Here is a 20,505-nt window from a genome sequence, read left to right as displayed (position 1 = left end):
GCTGAGCCAGGGCTTGATCCCAGGCAGTCTCTGTGACAGAGGAGGGGCCCTCGCCTCCCTCCCATAGTATCCTTATTCCACACACACATTAGCCCTGGTGACCCCCCCCCCCCCCCAGCCACTCAGCAGCGCTGAGAAGAAGACCTGAGGCCCAAAGAGGAGGAGCTGGCTAGGCCCCTGTGGGGCCCACAGCTGTGCCCTGGGGGCGGAGCCACAGCCTCTGACGAGGAAACAAATAATAAAGACCAAAGCCTGTCTGTGCCTGAGTGGGAACCAGGGTGGCTGCCACCCACGCACGCCCGCACAACCCTGCACCCACTTGGGCGCACGCACTCCAGGCAGCAGCATGGAGACAGCCAGACATGGCGCTGCACCGCAGCGCTACACAGCCGCGCTCTCACCGGTGAATATATCCCTCGTCTCCATCCACAGGCATTTACCCAGCACCTACTGAGTGCCGGGCACTGGGCCCGCGACAGGGACGAGCCCCTTCACCCCTTCTCCTATCTCTAAGACTCTTCAGGCCTTGATGCCACCACCATCTTGGGTCCCACTGAAGTCCCCCCAGTGTCTTTCCTTTCTCCTTGCTCCACATGGAACTGAGAGGCCTGGGAGGAGCCATCACTCCCAGGGATGGGGGGCAGAAATGGAGTCCCCTGGGCACTGACTTCCATCCTCCAACACCATGGGGCAGCAGGTCGACGCCCGGGGACAGGGAGGGAGGGGGTGCTGGGACCCAGGCTAGCGCTGCTTCCTTGGACTCCAGCCTATGCAGGAGAGGGGCGGCCCCACCTGTTCCCCACTCTCCCCCAGCATAGACTTTGGTACTCAATTAGTATTTTTTCAATAAACGAGCAAATAAACCCTGAATACTGCTTAATTTTCCTTAAAAAATGCCTATTCCCACATCTCCTGCCTGTATTTTGCCAATAGCCTAGGGAAGCAGTAGCCAGCTTATGTGTGTCAGCCCACTTTACAGATGGGGAAACTGAGGCCTGGGGAGGGAATGCACCTTGGTTAAAGCCAGGTCTAGTCGCTGTGCGCCCAGAGTAGTGACAACAGGAAGTGGTACCGCTCTTTGTTGCACCTGCGAGGCTCGGGTGGGCCTGGGTAAACCTGGTTCTCCCCGTGCAGGGTGGGGCCTTCGGAGCAGTCAGAAGTGGAGTGTCATGCGTTCTTTGGCAAAACACTGCGCTGCTCACATTGTTAGGGAGGCTATGTGATGTGAGTAGAAGGGCCTCTACTGATGTGAGTCAAGGCAGCTGCAGCAGAGCCTTGACTGCCTTCACACAGCTGGGCTACCCTGGGCAAGTTGCTTAACCTCTCTGGGCTACTACAAAATAGAACAGAGGATGCAGCACCAAATGCTTCAAGTTGCTGTGAGGAGAAAGTGCCCGGAGTGAGGCTGGGGCTTCCTCACAGGGTGGTCTCTAGGTCTCCCTCCACCTGGGCTGCCCTGGTCGGGCCCAGCTGCGTAAGGGTTTAAGCACACCAAGCACTTAGCCTAGGCAAGACATCTCGGCATCTCAGACATCCACTCACAGACTCCCCCTGGCGGTCCTACTATGCAGGAACTATGGGAGCCCATTGTACAGAGGGGAAAACTGAGGCACAGAGCTGAGCCAGGATTTGGCCTTCAAGCTTCAGAGACTTGTACTCTTAACCTTTAGGTTCAAAGTTGTCTAGTCCCTGCCCCTGATCTTTTCCTGTGAACTGTCAGGATAGAAAGAGCCCGGCCCTCATTCAGGGGCCAGTCTGGGAGGAATACTCACCATTTTTGTCTGCACGGCGGAAAATCTGCAGAGAAGAAAGGGTGGTTGAGTCAGCCCAGGGCCAGAGGAGCAGGCGCCCTCCAGCGGCCCTGACCTGGTACAGACACCCCACTCCTCCCAGGAGCCCTGGGAAACTGAGCCCCCACCTCTTCCCTCCCCAGGAAGAAGACCCTGCAGGCTGGAATCCAGGGCGGGGGAGGGGCTGGCAGGAGCGGAAGCGGCCGCCCCCTCTCCCTTCTGTGCCGCCAGTCTGCCCCCGCCATGCTGACAGACACATGCACACATGTGTGGACACTCGGGCTCACACCATCCACATGCTTGGGGATGCGCTCCCAGAGCCACTGGTCCATGTAGTTTCACCCACTGTTGCACGCTTAGCTGCACACCCAGAATTTGTGTCCCATGGATGTAGCCACAGGTCCTACACCCTCACACCCCTCCCAGAAACCCTCCGGGCCCCAGTTTTCTCTAGGGTTGGGTTAAGGCTGAACAGAGGTGTCTGCTAAGGGAACCTTGAGGCTTGGCAACAGAACCAGCATTGGGCAGGATGGGGTTTTTGGGGTGGGGGAGTGAGTAGAGGCAGGTTGCCAGGAACTCAGAGTACCCATTGCTGCATCAGGCAGGTATAGGAAGGGACAGCTCCACCCTCCACCTCAGCCTGAGCCTGGAGACCAGCTAACTCCTCCTGGACTTTGGGGACCAGGTAGGCCACACTGATGGGAGGAGAGGGTGGCAACAGCCCCTCTGACCATCCCACCTTTGGTCCTTCCCTGAGGTCAAGGACAGAAGCCCCCCCAACAATGGGGCAGGCACCCAGTATCAGGCACCTGGGGCTGTGACAAACTGAAGCAGCAGCTCAGAGGGCTTCTCAGACATCACCCCATTCCTTAGCTGAACCCCGATTCCAGAGTACCAGGCAGGAGCCACCACAGCTGGGGCAGAAAGGGGAGCAGTTATCAGAGCACCCAGGCCCTCCTCAAAGCCTCAGCCTGGGCACCCCACACCCCTTCTCCTGTTGACAAGGTTCTTTGAGGCTGGGGTCCCACCCTCAGGTGCCCACTCTGGGCCTGGGTGTTAAGTGAATGATACGACCACAGGACATGGCGCCAGGAGTCTGTCGGCGCTAGCGTGAGCCCCACCTCTGCTCATCACCCCATTTCACTGATGAGGAAATGGAGGCTTAGAGCCCTCACACGGCCCTCTAGAACCCTGGAGAGAATCAGGAGGGGTCAGGACAGAACTTCCCTGCAAGGGCGGGGCCTAGGTCTGTGGACCCCCTGCGGGCCCCGGGCTTGCAGCTGTGAATTCTGCTGGGGTCCTCATGGAGAGGGTCCAGCGTGTGCTGGGCTGTGCATGTGTGAGTGTGTGTTTGGGAGCACCAGGACCACAAGGTCTCCTGGCAAAGCTCTCCCCTCCCCTCCCTGCCCAGCCCTCTGCCCAGAGCCAGCTGTGGGTTCCAGGAAAGGAGAGAGGAAATGCTCACTCCCCACACTCACTTGGATCTGTGGTACACACACACCTCTCAGAAACCTACCACACACATGCAAAATCCACCCCAACCCCCATCCTCTGGCCACCTAAGACACAGGACCCTCACTGGAACATGCACAACCCACCGCCATGCTGGGGGTGTGGGGTGGGCATTGTGAAGCCCCTCCACCTATTCCTAGCACTCCACAGGGCAAGGCCCCCTCCACTGCCAGCCACCCTGCAGAATCTCCCTCCCACTTGGGGAGTGGGAGTTAGGGATGGGCTTCCCAGAGATGAACAGTTTGGGTTCCAGAGAGGATGGGGGAGTGAGTAGAGAGGAAGGGTGGGGTGGGGAAGGGAATGAAGGACAGAAGGGACTCAAGTGGCATGGGGTTCAAATTCAGGGGCCATGGAGGTGGGTTCCAGCTCTACCAGTAGGAGAGGGAAAGACCAATGGAACCAGAAAGACAGAGGTAGGGAGGGAGCTCCCCTTTCAAGGAGGGGGTGGCAGGGCTACAGGGTCTTTGGGGGTGAGAATAGGGCTCAGGGTCTAGCGAGGAAGAGAAAGGTGGTCTCCGGAAAGTAGCAACTCAGGCAGGGACCCAGCGTGGAGAAGAGGATGGGGTTGGGGGCAGTCAGGGGCTCCCGTCCTGGGAAGGAATGAGGGTGAAGGGTGACGAGCAGGGCTGGGGAAAGATGGGGATTTGGCCAGGACAAAAGTAGCGGGGCGGTGGCAGGGTCGAGGGGGCTCCAGGATCCCGGTTCCCAGAAGGTGGGAGTCCAGAGAAGCTGAGGGAGGGGACGGGAGGAGGGGGTTCGTCCTGGTCCAGGGACGACACGGGACTGGGGACGAGCCTGGAGCGGGATGGAGACCGATCAGAACGTGGAGGGGCTGAGGGCTCGCGCTCTGGGACGCAGAGGGGCCGGGTGCGGGTCCTGCTCTGAGCTGCCGAGGGCAATGAGCCGGGGTCCTCGCCGGTCCCAGCGGGGACCAAGGAGGGCGGCTTCGGGGTCTTCCCGTGGGAAAAGGGGGCTTGGGGTCCCGGGCCGCGCGTACTCACGTCCAGGATGACAGCGGTGCCCCCGCGCAACGAGGCGGGGCCCGGGCAGGGGCCGGGGTCCACGGCGGGGGCGTCGGGGGCTTCGGGGACCAGCGGCACCCGGGGCTCGCCCATCCTGGCGCCCACCCAGCGCAGCAGCCCGCCCAGCGCCCGGCCCTGCGGCGGCGGCTCCCTCAGCAGCCTGTGCGCGCCGGCCCTGCACAGGCGCGCCGCCCGCTCGCACATCGCGCCGCGCTCGCCGCCGTCGCCGTCGCCGCCGCCGCCCGGAAGCCCGCCGACCCCCGCCCTCCCGCGGCCCGCTCCCGCTCCCGCGCGACCCCCTCCCCGGCGCCTCCGCCGCCCGCGCCGCCCCGCCCTCCCTTCCTCTGTCCCCGGGGCTGCGGCCACCGCGGGGACGGGCCGGCGCGGGGGGACCAGGCGGGGAGGGGTGTGCGCTCCGCCCGGACCCTGAGCCACGTGCCCCGTGTCCACCGCCCCCCCTTCCCTGGAGGCTCAGCGCGGCAGCAGAGGGCTGCCTGCTGGGGCTTTGATCGGGGGGCTGAACCCCGACCCGTCCTAAGAGGGGGCTGCCTAATAAGCGCGGGGTTGGTGGGGGTCCGGCTGCGTGGGGGGCATCCCTGGGGCGCTTTTGCCCATGAAAGTCTCCTGCTGCCCACGTCCCCCAAATTCCCCCACCCGGCCCGTGGCGCCGCCGCAGGGCCGGAGCGTGGTGTCCGGCGAGCCCCGGGCGCCCTCTGCCGGCTCCAGCTACCGGGATCGGTGCTCACTCGCAGGGCTTCCACCACCACTCTCGCGGGCACCCATCCTTCCTCCTGCGGGCATTAAGTTCTCTCTGACCTCCCTTCCCAGGATCAGTCTTCGCCCCAGAACACCCTCTTCCTTCACACTCCAATGGATGCCATAAGGAGCAAAACTAGGTGCCAGGCCCTGGGTACCGATAATGGACAAAAGGGATTGGGGTTCTTGGCCTCCTGGAGTTTATGTCTGAGTGGGCAGAGCCAGTTACTGGACAGATTCCACAAATAAATGAACCATTAAAACGGAACTGCTATGAAGAGGTGGCCCCCTGGGCCATGAGCTGGTCATTTACCCTGATGCCCATGGAGGGGTTTGTATTAGAAATGCTTCCCAGAAGAAATGATTCTTACACTGAGAGAGTGGAAGAAGTGGAAGGGTTAAAGAAAGGATGGAAAGTGTGCTAGAGACCTGCATGTGCAAAGGCCCTGTGGCTGGTGAAGGAAGCATGGTGACATAAGGGGCTGAAAGGCAAAAATGTGCTACAAGGGAGAGTGGGAGGAAGCTTGAAACACCTCTGCAACACCCCAATCCTCATACACACCCTCCCTTCACTTCTCTAACAAGCTGCCTTCTCATCTGCCACACTTGGGGCACCATTCCCTGTCCCCTAAACCCCAGCCCAAGCACCTCCTCCCATATAGCCCTGTCCTTACCCCTAGCTCCTAGAGCAGGTTCCTGAGCACCCTGCCCTTCTCCAAGAACAGAATTCTCAAGACACATGAGTAGAAGCAGGCGCTGGTTTTATTTGGGACCTGATTCTGGAAGGAGTGGGCCTGACGTCTTCCTGGCTCGGTGCTCAGCTGGCCCTGGTGATCCCTGCTCATACTTGCACCTTTCACCTCAAATCGCAGTTCTGGGTCACTGTTCCCACCCTGGGCACTGGTCTGAGTCCCGGCAGCCTGGGTTCTACACTCCTCTTCATCCAAGAAGCCGGTTGTGTAAGCTCATGGCCACTCCTATCCCCTGGGGCATCTTGTGTCCAGCAGGGCTATGGTGATCTCTCCTCCTCTTTTGGGTATGGGTGTGAGGATGTCCGTGGAGTGCTAGGGTGGCTTCCTGGCCTCCTTTCTTAGCAGGGAGCTGGCCACAGCCAGAGCCCCCCCCTGCACAAACCGCACAAAGTTGTCCCCGGCCAGCGGCCCCATGGCGTACAGGCCCTCCTGCTGTGTGCTCTGGTAGGTGAAGGGCTCCACGTCGATGGGGTTCCTCTTGGCGCTCAGTGGCTGGTCAGGGTCCATGGCGAGGTCAGCGCCTGCCCCAGGGAGGAAGGAGAGGTCGGGATGGGAACCAATGAGGACCAGCACCAGGGAGATGCCAAAGACCTTCTGGAGGCCCCTGGGGTCCTGGAACACAGCCTGGCGATCCTCCTTGAAGAGGAGCAGCTGGTGCTCGGGGAGGCTGCGGTAGCCCTCGTAGGGGCTAGGTGACAGGATGGACTGCTCCCGCATCATCTGGTGCACTTTGTGGTACTCAGGATACAGCATCTTGGGCAACTGGTTGAAGACCAGGCCAGGGTCGTCCACAGACCGGCGGAAGGCATGGATCACGGGGATGTTGTAGTGGTGGGCGTAGAGGACCGCGTCAGCCGCCGACAGCCCTGCGCCGATGATGAGGACGGGGTCCGAGGCTGGAGTCACTGTGCCTACCCTCATGGCCATCTCCAGGGCTGACAGCTCATGGTGGACGAAGGGCAGGTTCTCCCCAGGGATGCCCAGCCGGGCCGGGCTGTCCGATGTGCCTGTGGCCAGGACCACGTTGCGGGCATACAGGGAGAAGGGCTGCTGGCTCTGATCCTCGGCAGTCAGAAAGCCGCTCACCTGGAAGAGGGGGCTGGTGTCTTGGGCCCCAGAGCCGCTGGGCTCGGGTATCCCCCACTCCACGGCCGTGACCACGGCGCCAGACACAAAATTGTGCCCCAGGCCTTTCTTGTTCACATAGTCCTTGTAGTAGTGAGCAATGTCCCCAGCTGTGGCACGGCTGTTACGAAGACCTCTGCGGGGGAGGACACGAAGGGTGAGGGACAGAGAATAGGCTGGGGCATGTGTGCGCATGTGTGTGGGTGCTTAATGAGGTGGGACAGGGAAGCCCAAGCTAGTGTTAGGTCCTGGAGCCAATTATGGCTGTGCCACCCACCAGCCTTAGTACTCAACCAGGTGGTTTAACCTCTCCGGAGCCTCAGTCTCCCTTTCTGTAAAATGGAGCTGATAAGATTATCTTAGGGTGGGATTGAGAGTGTGGCCTCTAGATGCAGATGGCCTGGGTTCATATCCTGACTTTGCCACCAATGAGCTGTTTCCTGGAACTCTGCCTCAGTTTCCTCATTGCAAAATGAGAGTGATGACGGTGACAGCACCTGTTTCATGCCATTGTTGATCAGATTACATGACGATAGGAATGAAGAGCTTAGGAGAGAAGCTGACAGGCAATAAGTGACAGATAAGGGCTGGCTACTACTAATATTACTTCTAGGACTAAATCATGTCGTGCATAAATATGGTAGGGTTCCGTTTTCATAAGTTCAGAAACAGGCAAAACTAATCTATGGAGTCAGAGGTCAACAATGGTTACCTCTGGGGAGGAGAAGGGGACAGGGATTGGGAAGGGTCTGAGGAGGTTCTGGGGAGAGGGGATCTATTTCTTGAGTCTGGGTGGCTGGCCGCCGATGTGTGCACTTTGAGAAATTTCATCCACTGCCCTGACCAGGTAGCTCAGTTGGTTAGAGTGTCGTTCGGATACATTGCAAGTTCAGTCCCCAGTCAGGGCACAGACAGGAATGCATGCAATGAATGCATACGTAAGTGGAATAACAAATGGATCTTTTTTTCTCTCTCCCTCTCACCCTTCCCCCCCCCTCTCTCTCAAGATCAATAAGTTAAATAAAGAAATAAAGAAAGAGGAATCTTGTCTACCTGTACACATACGAGTTGTGGGCCTTTCCATACATATATATTTCAGTAAACAAGTTTATTAAAAGAATAACCCAGGTAAAAGCACTTAGCATAGTCCCCAGTACTCACAGTAACAACAGGGACCATTGTTGTTGTTATTATTATTATTATTATTTTGTTACTGTCACCACGCTGTCTGGGCCAGTGTGGGGAGTGGTTGAGGTGCAGGCTGTGGCATCCTCTCAGCCCCACCCTGTATGTACCTGCGTGCCCTTAAGGGCAGTTAATTTCCCCAACTGTGGACATGCTCTTAGAGGTAAATGTACCTACCAGGAATCCCAAGGACAGCCAGCACAACCAGCTGCAGCATGAGCTCAGGCTCAGCCCCTGGGGCCGCTCCAGCCAGCCTAACTCAGGAGTCTGCTACTGAAACTGGAACTCGGGAATTTCTGTGGGTTTCTCATTTCCCCTTCTCTGTTTTAAAGGACTGGCCCTCAGAAGACGTTAGCTCGGTGCTGCTTGTGAAGATGGCGTGTTAGAGTGAAAGCTGCGCGACAGGGCAGTGGTTTGGGAACCGCGGCAGCCCCTCGAGGGCAGGGAGTACCCCTGTCGGGGGTTCAGCTCCATCAGCTAAGCACCAGGCTCTGCGCATAGGAAGTAGCCAATGGAGATGCTCACTCTCCCTGGGGAATATTACGTGGCCATGCACAAGGATGGTTGCAAATACGGTACTCACCACATGCGATGCTATGACATAATGTTACATTTTCTAAGTTGGCTATAAAAGAGCATGTCTACAAGTGAAATTTAAGTTCCTGTCTGTTAATATATGGCTATGCATTGGATGTTCTACCAAATCTGCAGGGACAAAATGTCAGAGAGACAGACTGAGTCCTGGAGAGGCTGTGTGCTTGCTGGGTGGGCGTACCATGTCTCCATCACAGCCCGAGGGTGAAGGAAATGGGGCAGACATCACGCAGAGGTGGCCCACGCTCTGGACCACTGGGCTTCTCTATGCCTCGCGCCCCGGGACAAACAGCGCTGGAACACATTTATTCAGTGACTTAACTATCTCCAGGGCAGTCAGAGGTGTGCAGTGTGTTCGTAAGGAGCAAGAAACAAGACGGGGAGAAAACAGCCTGAGATGAGACAGCAATAGGCAGAAGTGTAGGCTCGGGGTGACTTTCCTCTCTCAATGTTCAATTGCCTATAGTGTGGTTGTGTTTCTAATGCAAGAGCATTAAAATAAATGAATAAATAAACAAAGGAAGTATATCCTTTTAATTGACCTAGAAGGAGAGATTGTTCCAGGCCAGACTCAGAATGGTGGGAGGGGCAGCAGGAGGCCTGAGGACTGGGGAGCACGGAGCAGAGCATGGCGGGGAGACGACTGTCAGCCCCTCCTTAGAGGCTGGGATGCTAGGGGAAGGCCTCGTCAGGGGCCATGGGGGACGGAAAAGGAGTGGTGGACAAGGAGGCCTGGGGTGAGCCCTGCTGACCACATGCCGTGTGGTCCTGTGCAAGTCCCTTTCCCAGCGGAGCCTCAGTTACCCCCCCCCCCGGAATAGGAGGATCCCCAAAGCCCCTCTACCTCTGGCTCCTGGCTCAGCGTGGGGGCTGGCCCTGGCCTTCCCTGCCCACCCTGGGCTTCTCCGGGGGCCTCACCTCCGCTTCCTGCGCATCCAGTTCTTGATCGGCAGGTCCGGGAGCCCCATCCACTGGCCTTGGCTCAGGGTCACCATGGAGCCTTCAATGCACTGTGTGGAAAAGGAGTCTTTTGGTCCAGGCCTCTGCTAGACCCCTACCCACTTGGGCTGGAGGGCACAGGAGGCCTGAGCTCACTCAGTGGGAGGGAGGGAGAGTGGGAGGGGAGGAGGAGAAGTAAGGAGGGGGGGAGGGGAGAGGAAGGGAGGAGGGCTGGGCGGATAGGGAGATGTGGGAAACGGAACAGTCCTAACCCTGAGTTAGGGTGGGAGTCTCCCCAAGACTTCACGTAGATTCGGCCACCCCCTTGCCGCCCTCCCGGTCCCACTTACGTGCCAAGCCCCCCCAGGCAGGTTCCGGCCCAGCACCACGTGGGGGATGGCTCGCTCCTTCTGGAGCTTCCACGTGAGGACGGACTCCATGTTTCCCCCGAAGTCTGTGTCCGGGCGCAGGAGGGCATCGAAGAGAAGGGCCACGGGGCTTTGGCACCGGCCTTCGAGGCCTTCAGAGAGGTACTCCAGGTCCTGGAGGGGGTGACAGGTCAGAGGGGCACCAGACGATGGCTGCCCAAGTCCTGCGTTCCCACCCGAATATCAGGGTGGTGAGATAAGCTGGGGAATGCTGCCGCTCAGAAGGAGATAATAGACAACGGTATATTACAGGCTCTGACAAGTCCTGTAGCTGCCATTTGCCTGTTGAATTGTGCTAAATCCAGTGTCTCTCAGACATACTGGAATAGGAACATTTTCTCTGCGTAGGATACTGAGGAACTAGTGTCCTGTAGAAAGCATTCTGAAAAATGCTGATCTAGACCAAACCCTGGCTTACTTCCTCATCCACCAACTGGAGGGCGGGGGGTGGGGAGGTTGGTGACACCGAGGGTGGACAGTGAGTGGCCTCCAGGAAGGCAACAGGCGAGGAGGGGGAATCTGTAAGGCTTGCTGGGCAGGAGACAGTGGGACGAGAAAACCCCGGGTAGGGGTTCTCAGGCTGGCCCTCCTGACGTTGGGCTGGCTGACTCGCTGTGGTGGGGTCACCCTGTGCACAGCAGGAGGCCCAGCAGCCTCTGTGGCCTCCGCCCCCTAAGCCAGTAGTAGCTCCCTTCCAGTTGTGACAACTGCCATTGTCTACGGGTATTGCCAAGTGTCCCCTGGAGAGCAAAATCGTGCCCAGCTTAGAAGCCCCAGTCAGGGGAGGTGGGACAGCTGCTGGGGGCATTTGTAGGTCTCAAAAGGCAGCCCTGGGCCCTGGCTTCTCTTTCACAGTCTCCATGGCTTATTTGTGGCCTCTTACGTTCCATGTTTGGGCTTGTCTAACAAGTGCATGCTTCTGGGAGAGCTTCCCCAGAGGGGTGCCCACCGCCACCCCACCCCAGAGCCCTGGCCCACCTGGTCCAGGAGGGAGACCCCCTGTGCCTCAGGGAGCTTCCTCTGCAGCAGGGGATGTGGGTGGACGGCACCCGGCTTCACGTAGGGGGTGTAGCCGGAGAGCAGGTAGGACAAGCAGATGCCCGAGGGACCATTGCCTGGGGAAAGAGGGCACGGTCAGAGGGCAGTGCTCTGGGATGCAAGAGATCGCTGCTGTTAGGGCTTTGGTCTTGATCTGACTCGTACACTGAATCACTCTTCATTCATAAAAATAAAACATTTATTAAGCCTTTAGCATGTGCCAGGTTACTAACAAAGTAACGAACAACTGTTGAGCACCTAGTAGGTGCCAGGAGCTGTACCACTTAAATGACAGTAAGGTTGTGGTGATAACCGTTGACATTTACTGACTGCTGACTGTGTGCCAAGCTTTGTGTCAAAGGATTTTAATATTAAAAAAATAATAATAAACTGACAGCTGCTGCTGCTGTTCCTGCCCCCGAAGGGCCTGCATCATTCCACTGAGCTCTCCCAATGACTTCAGTGAGGTGCCCACTACTCTTTTCCTCCTTTGCTGAAGGAAGCTAGGGCACAGAGATGTTAATTAACTTGCCTGTGGTCACACAGCAAACCACCGAGAGTCTGAGATAACTCTGAACTAGTCCTGTCCTTCCAGAGCTAACCGTCCAGCTAGTCAGATGGATGAGTGAAATATTATAGTGCAGATTGCTACGTGCTCTGGGGGTGAGTTGGGGACCTTGGGTGCTCAGGAAGGGTGCTAAGCCACCTGGGGGCCTCCTGACCCCAAGTCTGCATGAATCACACAGTTTATCTGTGGCATTTCTTGGGCAATTAACCTCATGACATTGCTTCTCTTCTTATCTTTCCCCCTCTTCCTTTATCTTGCCCTATTCAGAACATCACCCATATGTAGATTACTAAGAAAGGATGAACCACATGAAATTGCTGACGTTCAACTGTTGTACAAAATGAGCCATATTTCATGTGGTTCAACCTGATGCTTGCCTGGAGGCGGGGCCATCTGTTCCCCATTTTTGCAGACCTGAGGACAGGGCCATACGTTTCAGCTGTGCACCCTCTCACAGGGGCACCCAGCATGGTGCCAGGCTCGGGGAGGGCACAGGAACACACAGACTCAGCCCAGGCCCTCACCCTCCCTGCTCTTGCCTCACAGGCTCTTAGGACGATGACATAGAACAATATTGCATAAATTATAAACATAGCCCTGGGCACATAGTGAATGCTCAGTGACTAATTTTAAAGACAACAATTATGAAAAAAAAAAAAAAAGGAAAAGAAAAGAAAAAAGTCCAGGTCTGGCCCAGTCTAGCTCCTGCCCTCTGATGCTGGGGCCCCCTAGAGAGCTCAGCGACGCCCCCCCGCCCCGCCCCCGGGGAACACTCACCGATAATGATGACCTTGAGGGGCTCTGAGCTGCTGGCACCAACGTGGTCCTTCCTCCAGTTGCTCATAGCTGCAGTGGGCTGGGGGCCTGGTGCTGGCAGCTCACCTGGAGGCACAGGGAAGGAAGGGCCACTGGGTGAGCCTTGGGTGTCACGCGGTCCCTTCCTATATATAAGGCGTCCTCCTGTGGTCCTCGGGGTCGACCCCAAGGTCCTCCCTGAGGCGTATAAGGATGTCACTCTGTTCTCCCTTCTTCCTGTCTCACACCTGCTCCATTCCAGTCAGGCCCTCTCTCCTCCCCCAATCATGCAGAGTCCCCAGCCTGCTCACCTCTGTCCCTCTGAGCCTCGATCCACTCTCCCCATCTCACCCATGGGGCAGTAACAATACCCAAAGCCTGTTATCCATATTCAAGCCAGGGGTGGGGAGGGGGCAGTCCCTGCCCAGCACTTCTGTGCTAGCCATCTGGCCCAGCCTGCAATTCAGCCCTCAGGTCTTGGGTGTAGCTTGGTGGACTTTGGAGCCATCACCTGGCCCCAGTGAGGTGCTTCCTAGCTGGTGACCACGGGCCCATTCCTGAATTTCCCTGGGTCTTAACTTCCTCATCTGTAAAATGGGAATAATGTTGCTACTCCCTAGGGCTGTCAGGGACACAGTGAGGTCATGTAGGAGAAGCATCTGCCTTCAGCAAATCTGCCAACTGGGGAAAGACCTGAGTTTATTGCCTGCCCTGGGGATTTGGTTGGAACACGTGGACTAGGAGGAAATTTGGAAGCCTGGAGTAACTTGGTTTTGGGAAAATGCCTGTAAACCTGCTCATTTGTGGAGCATCAGCGCCCCCTGCTGGCCACAGGCCAGAACCACTCAAGGGGACCCAAATTTAGTTTTTAGGGCGGTAGGTGCTGAAGAGTCCAGACCAGGGGTCCCCAAACTTTTTACACAGGGGGCCAGTTCACTGTCCCTCAGACTGCTGGGGGGCCGGACTATAAAAAAAACTGTGAACAAATCCCTATGCACACTGCACATATCTTATTTTAAAGTAAAAAAACAAAATGAGAACAAATACAATATTTAAAATAAAGAACAAGTAAATTTAAATCAACAAACTGACCAGTATTTCAATGTGGGGCGCCGCAGCCGCAGACCGGATGTGCGTCATATGATGCACTTCCGGAGTGATGCTTGCATCCCACGTCACCGGAAGTAGTACTGTACGTGAGTGACACCGTGCTTTGCGGCGTCCTATGCATCCGCATCCTGTGCTCCTCTCACTGACCACCAATGAAAGAGGTGCCCCTTCTGGAAGTGCGGCGGGGGCCGGATAAATGGCCACAGGGGGCCACATGTGGCCCGCGGGCCGTAGTTTGGGGACCCCTGGTCCAGACCAACCTTCTCTCCACATCCCCCAACCCGCTGACAGGGCCCCGCCTCACCGACTGTCCAGCAGCCCTGCCGTCCCATGTCCCATGGGCCACAAGTCAACATCCATGGGAGTGTTTGAGGAGTGGGTGGGCACTTACTTGCTAGCTGGTGGGTAATTAAACACTTCTCAAGTTCTCACACCGGCGGAGTGCAGACCTTACCGTCAGCACTGCTTTCCGGTTGAACGGCCGTGAGAACCAGGGCTGAGCGAGGCTGCAGGGGTTTCTCGGGGTCGTGCAGCACTTCTGGCGTCAGGCCTTTGCCTGTGACCATGCCGCTCGGCCTGTCACCTCAGCTAGGGCTTAGGGCCCGGGACAGCCTCCCTCTCCTGTCTGGGTGAGCCTGCTGTGCCCCGCATCGCCCTGGGGAGACAAATGGTGGCATCCAGCGGATGTGGGGGGCCAGTTCCTGCAGAGGCCTGTTCTGTGTGCCTGAGGAGAGGATTGTGGGGCAAACCACCACCACTCATACAACAGGCTAACATTCCTGTATGGCTGTGCAGTTGGCTAGGAGCCAAGTATGTTCTAAACATTTTGTATACATTAACTAATTTAATTTTCATTTAATTGGTTTGTTGTAAGTGCTCTTACAATCATTCCCATATTACAGATGGGAAAACTGAGGCCCACAAAGCTTCTTACATCCCTGTATGCTGTGTGAGGAGTTCTGCCTTGGCTTGCACAGGCTGAGCTGGATTGAGTCCAGGCCATCTTTTTCCAGAGTGCAGTGTGACAGGGCGTGACAGCTCCTGCAGAGGCCCCCGGCCCAGGCTGAAAGTGTGAAAGTGTACAGCGCTCATCTGTCTCTGCTCACCCTACTGCCCGGTCCCCGCTGGTGGCGGGAGGAGGGCCAGGAGGCTGACGCTCCCAGCTGGGACGGGGCGGCTTCTCCGTAACTACCGGTGGCCCTGGAGATGGAACTTAGTTCCCAGAGCTGCTGCTTCTCTCACTTTCTCCTGCTGCCTTCAACCAGCCCCTGGGGCACCTGCTCCTCATCTTCACTGTCCCCAGGAGTAACAGCAAAGGGGATGTGTGTGACGTCCTTGCTAAATGCTCCCTATGCATCAGCTCCTTTAATCCTCATGGTAACCTACTTTACAGACGAGAAGACTGAGGCTTGGGGAGGCGAGGCCATGCTCCCGAGGTCCCAGAGCCAGTGGGTGATGGAATTAGAGTTTGATCCCCATGGGCTGAGATCACCTAGATACCCTACGTCCCCCCAGTGAGGATGCCAGCCTGCTCCGAGCTCCCCTGGTGCACCCACCCCAGCCACCCCTTCACCTCCTCTCTCTTCGAACCCTACCATGGCGCAATGTGGGGGGGGGGGGTGTCTGCAGGAGCCCTCAGTGACAGGTGAGGGATCGGACTGATGGCCCTAGCATGTTTCACAGGAGGCAGAGGGGCCTGTTTCCCACCAGGGCATTTGTGCTCCAAGTCCAGTGCTAACTCCCAGAAGGTTCTGGATGTCGCACCCATGAGGTCACCCCAGGGCTGACCCGAGTGGTCACTTCCTGTGCAGTGACACAGACATCACAAAGTCCAGAGCAGCTTAAAGCTCTCCTAACTTCAGGAGAAGGCACGCTGCCAACTGAAAGAGACAATTTGACAGTTTTACTGTTTCCATTTCTTTTATGCATCTTAGTTTTGTGGAGCTAAAGCAGTCAATTTTTAATATTAACTTTTTGTGTAAGTCCCTTTGGTTAAGTTGGCAAATATCATCTAGAAAAATTAACATTAAAAACTGATAAAAAAAAAAAAAGCTGATTCAAATTCACAAAAGCAGATAAGCATAAACAAAATGGAAAAAAATTGCACTGGAAATGATGTTTGTTTGTTTTTTTACATTTGTAGCTTTGGAACTTCTGAGGTCTTAAGCTTCTAACTGCTCTAAGCTCTGGGACACCTACATGGCTGACACACTGGCCCTTTGCTCATGTGACATCGCAACTCCTCCAGGTGGATTTTCTTAACCGAAGGGAGGCCAGAGGTCAGGAGGAAGGAGGTGGCTTGACTAAGTCACCCAGGAATGTCCAAGACCATGCCCGCGATCACAAATCCTACCCCTTAATACCTGTCAGCGCCACCAAGAAAGTGACAGGAGGGTGTGGCAGGGGGCGGATGAAGAGGCGCTCTGCCCCCTGAGCCTCCGTCAGGTGGAGCCTGAGGTCCCCAGACTTGCTGATCCCGGCACCCCTGAGTTTCCGCGAGAAGCCGAGTCCCTGGACTCTGCCTCACGTGAACAGGAGAGGCAGGGACCCTGAGGGAAGCGCCCAGTCTGGCTTCAGAACCCAGTGGCCTCGAGACACCGGGCAGCACGCCCACGTTTGGCTACACCCCTCTTTCTTTCCTGCCAAGAGCAGTGTCACATGGCCGGGGTGCACTTTGACTGCAGCAGGCAGCTGTCCGGCTGAGGTTGCCAAGCACCTGGAGACGGGCATGGCCAGGAAGAGGAACCTGGTGGTGGGGGAGAATCCTGCTGCCCGGAAGCCAGGGTGGGCCTCCTCTCAGGACCACCTGGTGGTTCCCTTGCCTGGCTCCAGGGCCCTGCTGGCCACCCCTTGCCCAGGACATGCCACTATGTCTCATCCCTCCCCCTCACCTTGCCCCAGCTACTCACCTGAACCGCAGGGGATGAGGGGGACCAGTGAGCCTGGCCTGATCGGACACTGTGAGGGCCGGGAGGTCAGGGTGTCCACAGAGGGAGGACGCCTGTTACCCCTGGGGGATCCAAGAAGCTGTGAAAGGCCGGGGCAAGCTAGGGTATTTCAAGGGTTGGGAAGAGGCGGGCGGTGGGCGGGGCCAGAAAAATCACTTTCATAAGCGTGAGTCAGCAGGGGCCCCTGGATGAATGAACTTGGCAATCATCCTGCGTGCTCCGGGGTCAGCCTTAAAGGAGTCCTCCCAAAGGGTGGTCCGTGTGGCAGAGGGAGGGACTGGGCGCTGACGAGGCTGGTCCCCACCCCTGGGGCTCAGTCAGTGAGTGGAGAAACCAGGGACCCCTGAATGAGCCAACCTGGCTTTTTCCCTTAGGGAGGAGGAGACAGATCTCTGCCCAATGTAGAGGTGGCCCCTTTAAGTGGAGAAAAGAGTTCCGTCCCCTCATTCCACTTGGTTCCACTGGTGTCTCCACTCTGCCTCTACCCCCTTCCCCCCAAAAACAACAACAACCCTGCCCTCTGGGACCAAGCTGCCTGGGCTGAGAACCCAGCTTTGCTCCTTCCTGGGCAAGCTGCCTCAGTTTCCTTGTTTGAAAACTGGGGGTCAAGCATCAGCCCCCCCCCACTTGGGTCTCGTTTTGGTGACCCTGCCTCCTGCCTCTTCCCACTTCGCTGTGCTCCCTGGCAGCAGTGCACACTTCACATGCTGCTGATTCTTGCTTATTTTATTGTCTCTCTCCCCAAACCAGGATGTGGGTCTGTGTGGGGAGGGAAGTGTAACTGGTTCCGGTCTGTCCTGCGTCTGGAACAGTGCTTAGCACCCAGTAGGAGCTCCAGAAGGGAGGGAGGGCGGGATGGGGCGGGGACAGTGTTTGGCCCGCAGACCTCAGTGTGCCTAGTAGCTGTTATTTTCATTATCCATGTGATTGTCCCCCACGTGTCACCCTTTTATCTGGGGACTTCTCCTGCAGCCCTGCCCAGTGGATAGGGGTCTGGGAGTGGCGAGTGAAGAACTCACCTTGCAAGTAAAACTTAAGGGGGTTCCAAGAACACGGACAGATCAAGAAAGCATCTTAATGGGCCCTGGCCGGTTGGCTCAGCGGTAGAGCATCAGCCTGGCGTGCGGGGGACCCAGGTTCGATTCCCGGCCAGGGCACATAGGAGAAGCGCCCATTTGCTTCTCCACCCCCCCCCTTCCTCTCTGTCTCTCTCTTCCCCTTCCGCAGCCAAGGCTCCATTGGAGCAAAGATGGCCCGGGCGCTGGGGATGGCTCCTTGGCCTCTGCCCCAGGCGCTAGAGTGGCTCTGGTCGCGGCAGAGCGACGCCCCGGAGGGGCAGAGCATCGCCCCCTGGTGGGCAGAGCGTTGCCCCTGGTGGGCGTGCCGGGTGGATCCCGGTCGGGCGCATGCGGGAGTCTGTCTGTCCCTCCCCGTTTCCAGCTTCAGAAAAATACAAAAAAAAGCAGAAAAAAAAAAAAGCATCTTAATGAAATTAAAAAAAAAAAATAACAAAATTATTTTGAAGTGCTGAGCCATTTTGAAGCCTGGTGCAAAGAATCGGATCACCAGTGCTGTGTTTGTTTGACATCTTGTTGCAGTATTGTATTCACCCCGGATTTTGGCATGACTTCTGATTTTTAGAAACATTTCACCAGCACGCTACGTGTGGGTTACTGGAGTGTGCTGGTGGTCCTTGTGTTTTGTGCCAGGGAGATATCTTGTTCCTAATCCTGGTGGTCACAGGGGACCAGGTCTGACTTCAGGGCTTTCTGAGGATGCAGAGACTTACTGGGACATGCAGAGAGGAAGAGGAAGAGGGAGAGAGAGGCAGAGAGGCAGAGAGACAGAGAGTGGGGAGCAGCGTTGGCACGGGGAGGGGCTGGTGGTCCTGGGCTGAGGGAAGAGGTCAGGCAGTCGGGTCCACCCCAGGTCCTCAGGGGCTGGGGCGATGAGAGGGAGGGCGGCAGCACGGAGCCAGCCTCCGGGGCCAGCCTGCTGGGGCCCGGTCTGGGCTCCTGGCTGTGTGCCTGCGCCCGGGACCTCACCCTCAGAAGGCCCTGCACTTGGTTCACTGCTGCTGTCATCGCCTGAAAATCCTTAGTAATTTTTGAACAAGCAGTCCCACACTTTCATTTTACTCTCAGCCACGCAATCACATGACCAGCCCGGGCTGGGCAGCACCTGGCGTGGGTCGGGGTGGGCTGGGTAGAGCTGGTCTCGGGGCTCAGCCCTACCGGCTGGATGAGCTCGGGCGAGGCACTGCCTCCTCGGAGCCTCACGTTAACCGGGGAAAATGCACGCACAGGCACAGTCCTTTCCTCCTGGGCTCTTTGGCTGTAGTGTCCCGTCCCCCCGCCCCCCCCGCCCCGGGATCACGTAGCATGTGGGGGGACAGAGGGAAGCCCATTGCTCCAGGCCTCAGCTTTGCTGCTGTGTGTGTGACCTCGGGCTGGTGGTCTACCTCTCTGGGCCCCTGCTCCAGCTGTGGCCTCGTTGCCAACACTCTTTGACACGCTAAACCTGCAGGCCGCAAGCAGCCCAGGATCCCTGGGGGTCTGACCACACAGGAGCCCCCGAGGGCCACGGCACAGCCACGGTGACCTACCTCCCGTGCAGGCTGCACCTTTCCCCCGCGGCCGCCGCGCCGGCCCCACGTCCCCATCCCAGGGCTCTGGTGGGCACCTTCCCAGGGCTTTGGACGTGGAAGCTGAGGCAGAGAGAGAGAGAGAGAGACACCCCAGGGTCAGAGGCTCCCGCTTCAGGGTGAGGCTGAGGCTTGGGTAGGCTGGGGATGGAGGAGCACTGGGAAGGGGGCTCCTGGGACCTTCATCCCCTGGCTCCGGCCTGTATTTCCTCCCTGACCAGCCCCGCCACCCGCTGGCCCTGACCTGTTTTCCCATTTTGAATATTTGCTGATATGGAGAATTGTGGGCGAGATGTGGACTTTCTTCCCTGTCATCTGTTTATTGACCAGAGATTATCAGAAATAGAATGTGTTGAATTGCTTCCAGAAAGCTTGACTAAGACAAAGAGAGAGAATGTCACAGGCGGACAAAGGGGTGATAGGTAAAGCGGAGGCTGTGGAGAGGGAAGGAGCGGAGCGGGCCCTTGGCAGGCTGACTCTGGGGACCTGTGCTCTCGGACTCCACCGGGCATCCTGGTTCCTCTCAGCCTGCCCTGTCCCCTTCTCCACCACAAGTTCAAGGGGCTATTAAGCACCTGAAACGTGAGCCTCTGAATTCAGATGTGATGAAAGTAGGGTGGAAGGCCTAGCAAGTAAAAATCCGGGGAACTTGGGATTTCAGATAAATAAGAAATAAACTTTCAGTACGAGTATATCCATGCAATATTTGGGATATACTTACACTAAATTTTTTTCCCATGATTTATCTGAAATTCAAAGTTACCTGGACACTCTGTATTTTATCTGGCAAATTTCACTGTGTTAAGTACATACTAAATAGATTTCCAAGTTAGGACAGTAAAAAAGGGAAGGAGGCAGGAAGGACTCATGAGTAATTTTTACATGGATTACATATGGAAATGAAAATATTTTGGACACCTTGGGTTAAATAAGATGTATTATTGAAATTAACATCACCCGTTGCTTTTTATTTGTTTCACGTGGCTGCTGGGACATTTATTTACACGTTCCTCTCTCATCAGGTTTCTGCTGGACCTGGTGCCACCGCTGGCAGCTGCAGACTGGGACATTCCCAGGGTTAGCGCTGAAGGCTCCCCGCACCTGGGAACCCCGCCGTCCTGAGCAACCAGGACCGTTGGTCACACTGGAGCATTGTAAGGGGCTGGGCAGTGTGACGTGGGAGAGACACTTCCCTTCGGAGCCTCAGATTCCTCATCTGTGCAGTGGTATTGCCAATGCGGGGCTTGCAAGGGGGTGACAGCTGATCAGTGCAGCGGAGGGCAGGGACCTGGAACTCGG

At 57.0% G+C, this 20,505-nt stretch overlaps 2 protein-coding genes across 3 annotated transcripts in view; both read right to left on the bottom strand.

Annotated features, from left to right (window-relative positions):
- Window positions 1-4,528, bottom strand: part of NECAB2 (N-terminal EF-hand calcium binding protein 2) — a 35,000-nt gene extending 30,472 nt beyond the window's left edge. The window contains exons 1-2 of the mRNA XM_066349467.1: window positions 4,304-4,528; window positions 1,773-1,797 (exon numbers count right to left, since the gene is read on the bottom strand). Of these exons, the coding sequence (XP_066205564.1) occupies window positions 1,773-1,797; window positions 4,304-4,528 (250 nt within the window). The remainder of the gene's footprint in view (window positions 1-1,772; window positions 1,798-4,303) is intronic.
- A 1,307-nt stretch (window positions 4,529-5,835) lies between these two features.
- Window positions 5,836-19,252, bottom strand: OSGIN1 (oxidative stress induced growth inhibitor 1). 2 transcript variants are annotated; one of them, XM_066349320.1, is made up of 6 exons: window positions 19,168-19,252; window positions 12,487-12,591; window positions 11,082-11,218; window positions 10,026-10,217; window positions 9,655-9,746; window positions 5,836-7,093 (listed from the first exon to the last, which is right to left on the bottom strand). In XM_066349320.1, the coding sequence occupies exons 2-6, from the start codon at window positions 12,551-12,553 to the stop codon at window positions 6,145-6,147; spliced, it is 1,437 nt and encodes a 478-aa protein (XP_066205417.1). In that variant the 5' UTR covers window positions 12,554-12,591; window positions 19,168-19,252; the 3' UTR covers window positions 5,836-6,144. The 2 variants fall into 2 exon arrangements, with proteins under 2 accessions (XP_066205417.1, XP_066205416.1); XM_066349319.1 differs by lacking the exon at window positions 19,168-19,252 and adding an exon at window positions 16,524-16,646.
- Window positions 19,253-20,505: the final 1,253 nt, after the last annotated feature.

Source organism: Saccopteryx leptura, chromosome 9, assembly GCF_036850995.1.
Source record: "Saccopteryx leptura isolate mSacLep1 chromosome 9, mSacLep1_pri_phased_curated, whole genome shotgun sequence".
Classification (NCBI taxonomy): Eukaryota; Metazoa; Chordata; class Mammalia; order Chiroptera; family Emballonuridae; genus Saccopteryx; species Saccopteryx leptura.
The sequence above is the reverse complement of the archived record's forward strand: the minus strand, read 5'-3'. Positions and strand labels throughout refer to the sequence as shown.

Excerpts from the sequence above, each read along its gene's own strand:
- OSGIN1 (XM_066349320.1), bottom strand. The coding sequence starts at position 12,553 with ATGAGCAACTGGAGGAAGGACCACGTTGGTGCCAGCAGCTCAGAGCCC. Across the intron at positions 9,747-10,025 it reads TGCCTGGGGGGGCTTGGCAC|TGCATTGAAGGCTCCATGGT; the intron begins GTAAGTGGGACC and ends TTTTCCACACAG. Across the intron at positions 7,094-9,654 it reads TGGATGCGCAGGAAGCGGAG|AGGTCTTCGTAACAGCCGTG; the intron begins GTGAGGCCCCCG and ends CCTCCCCCGCAG.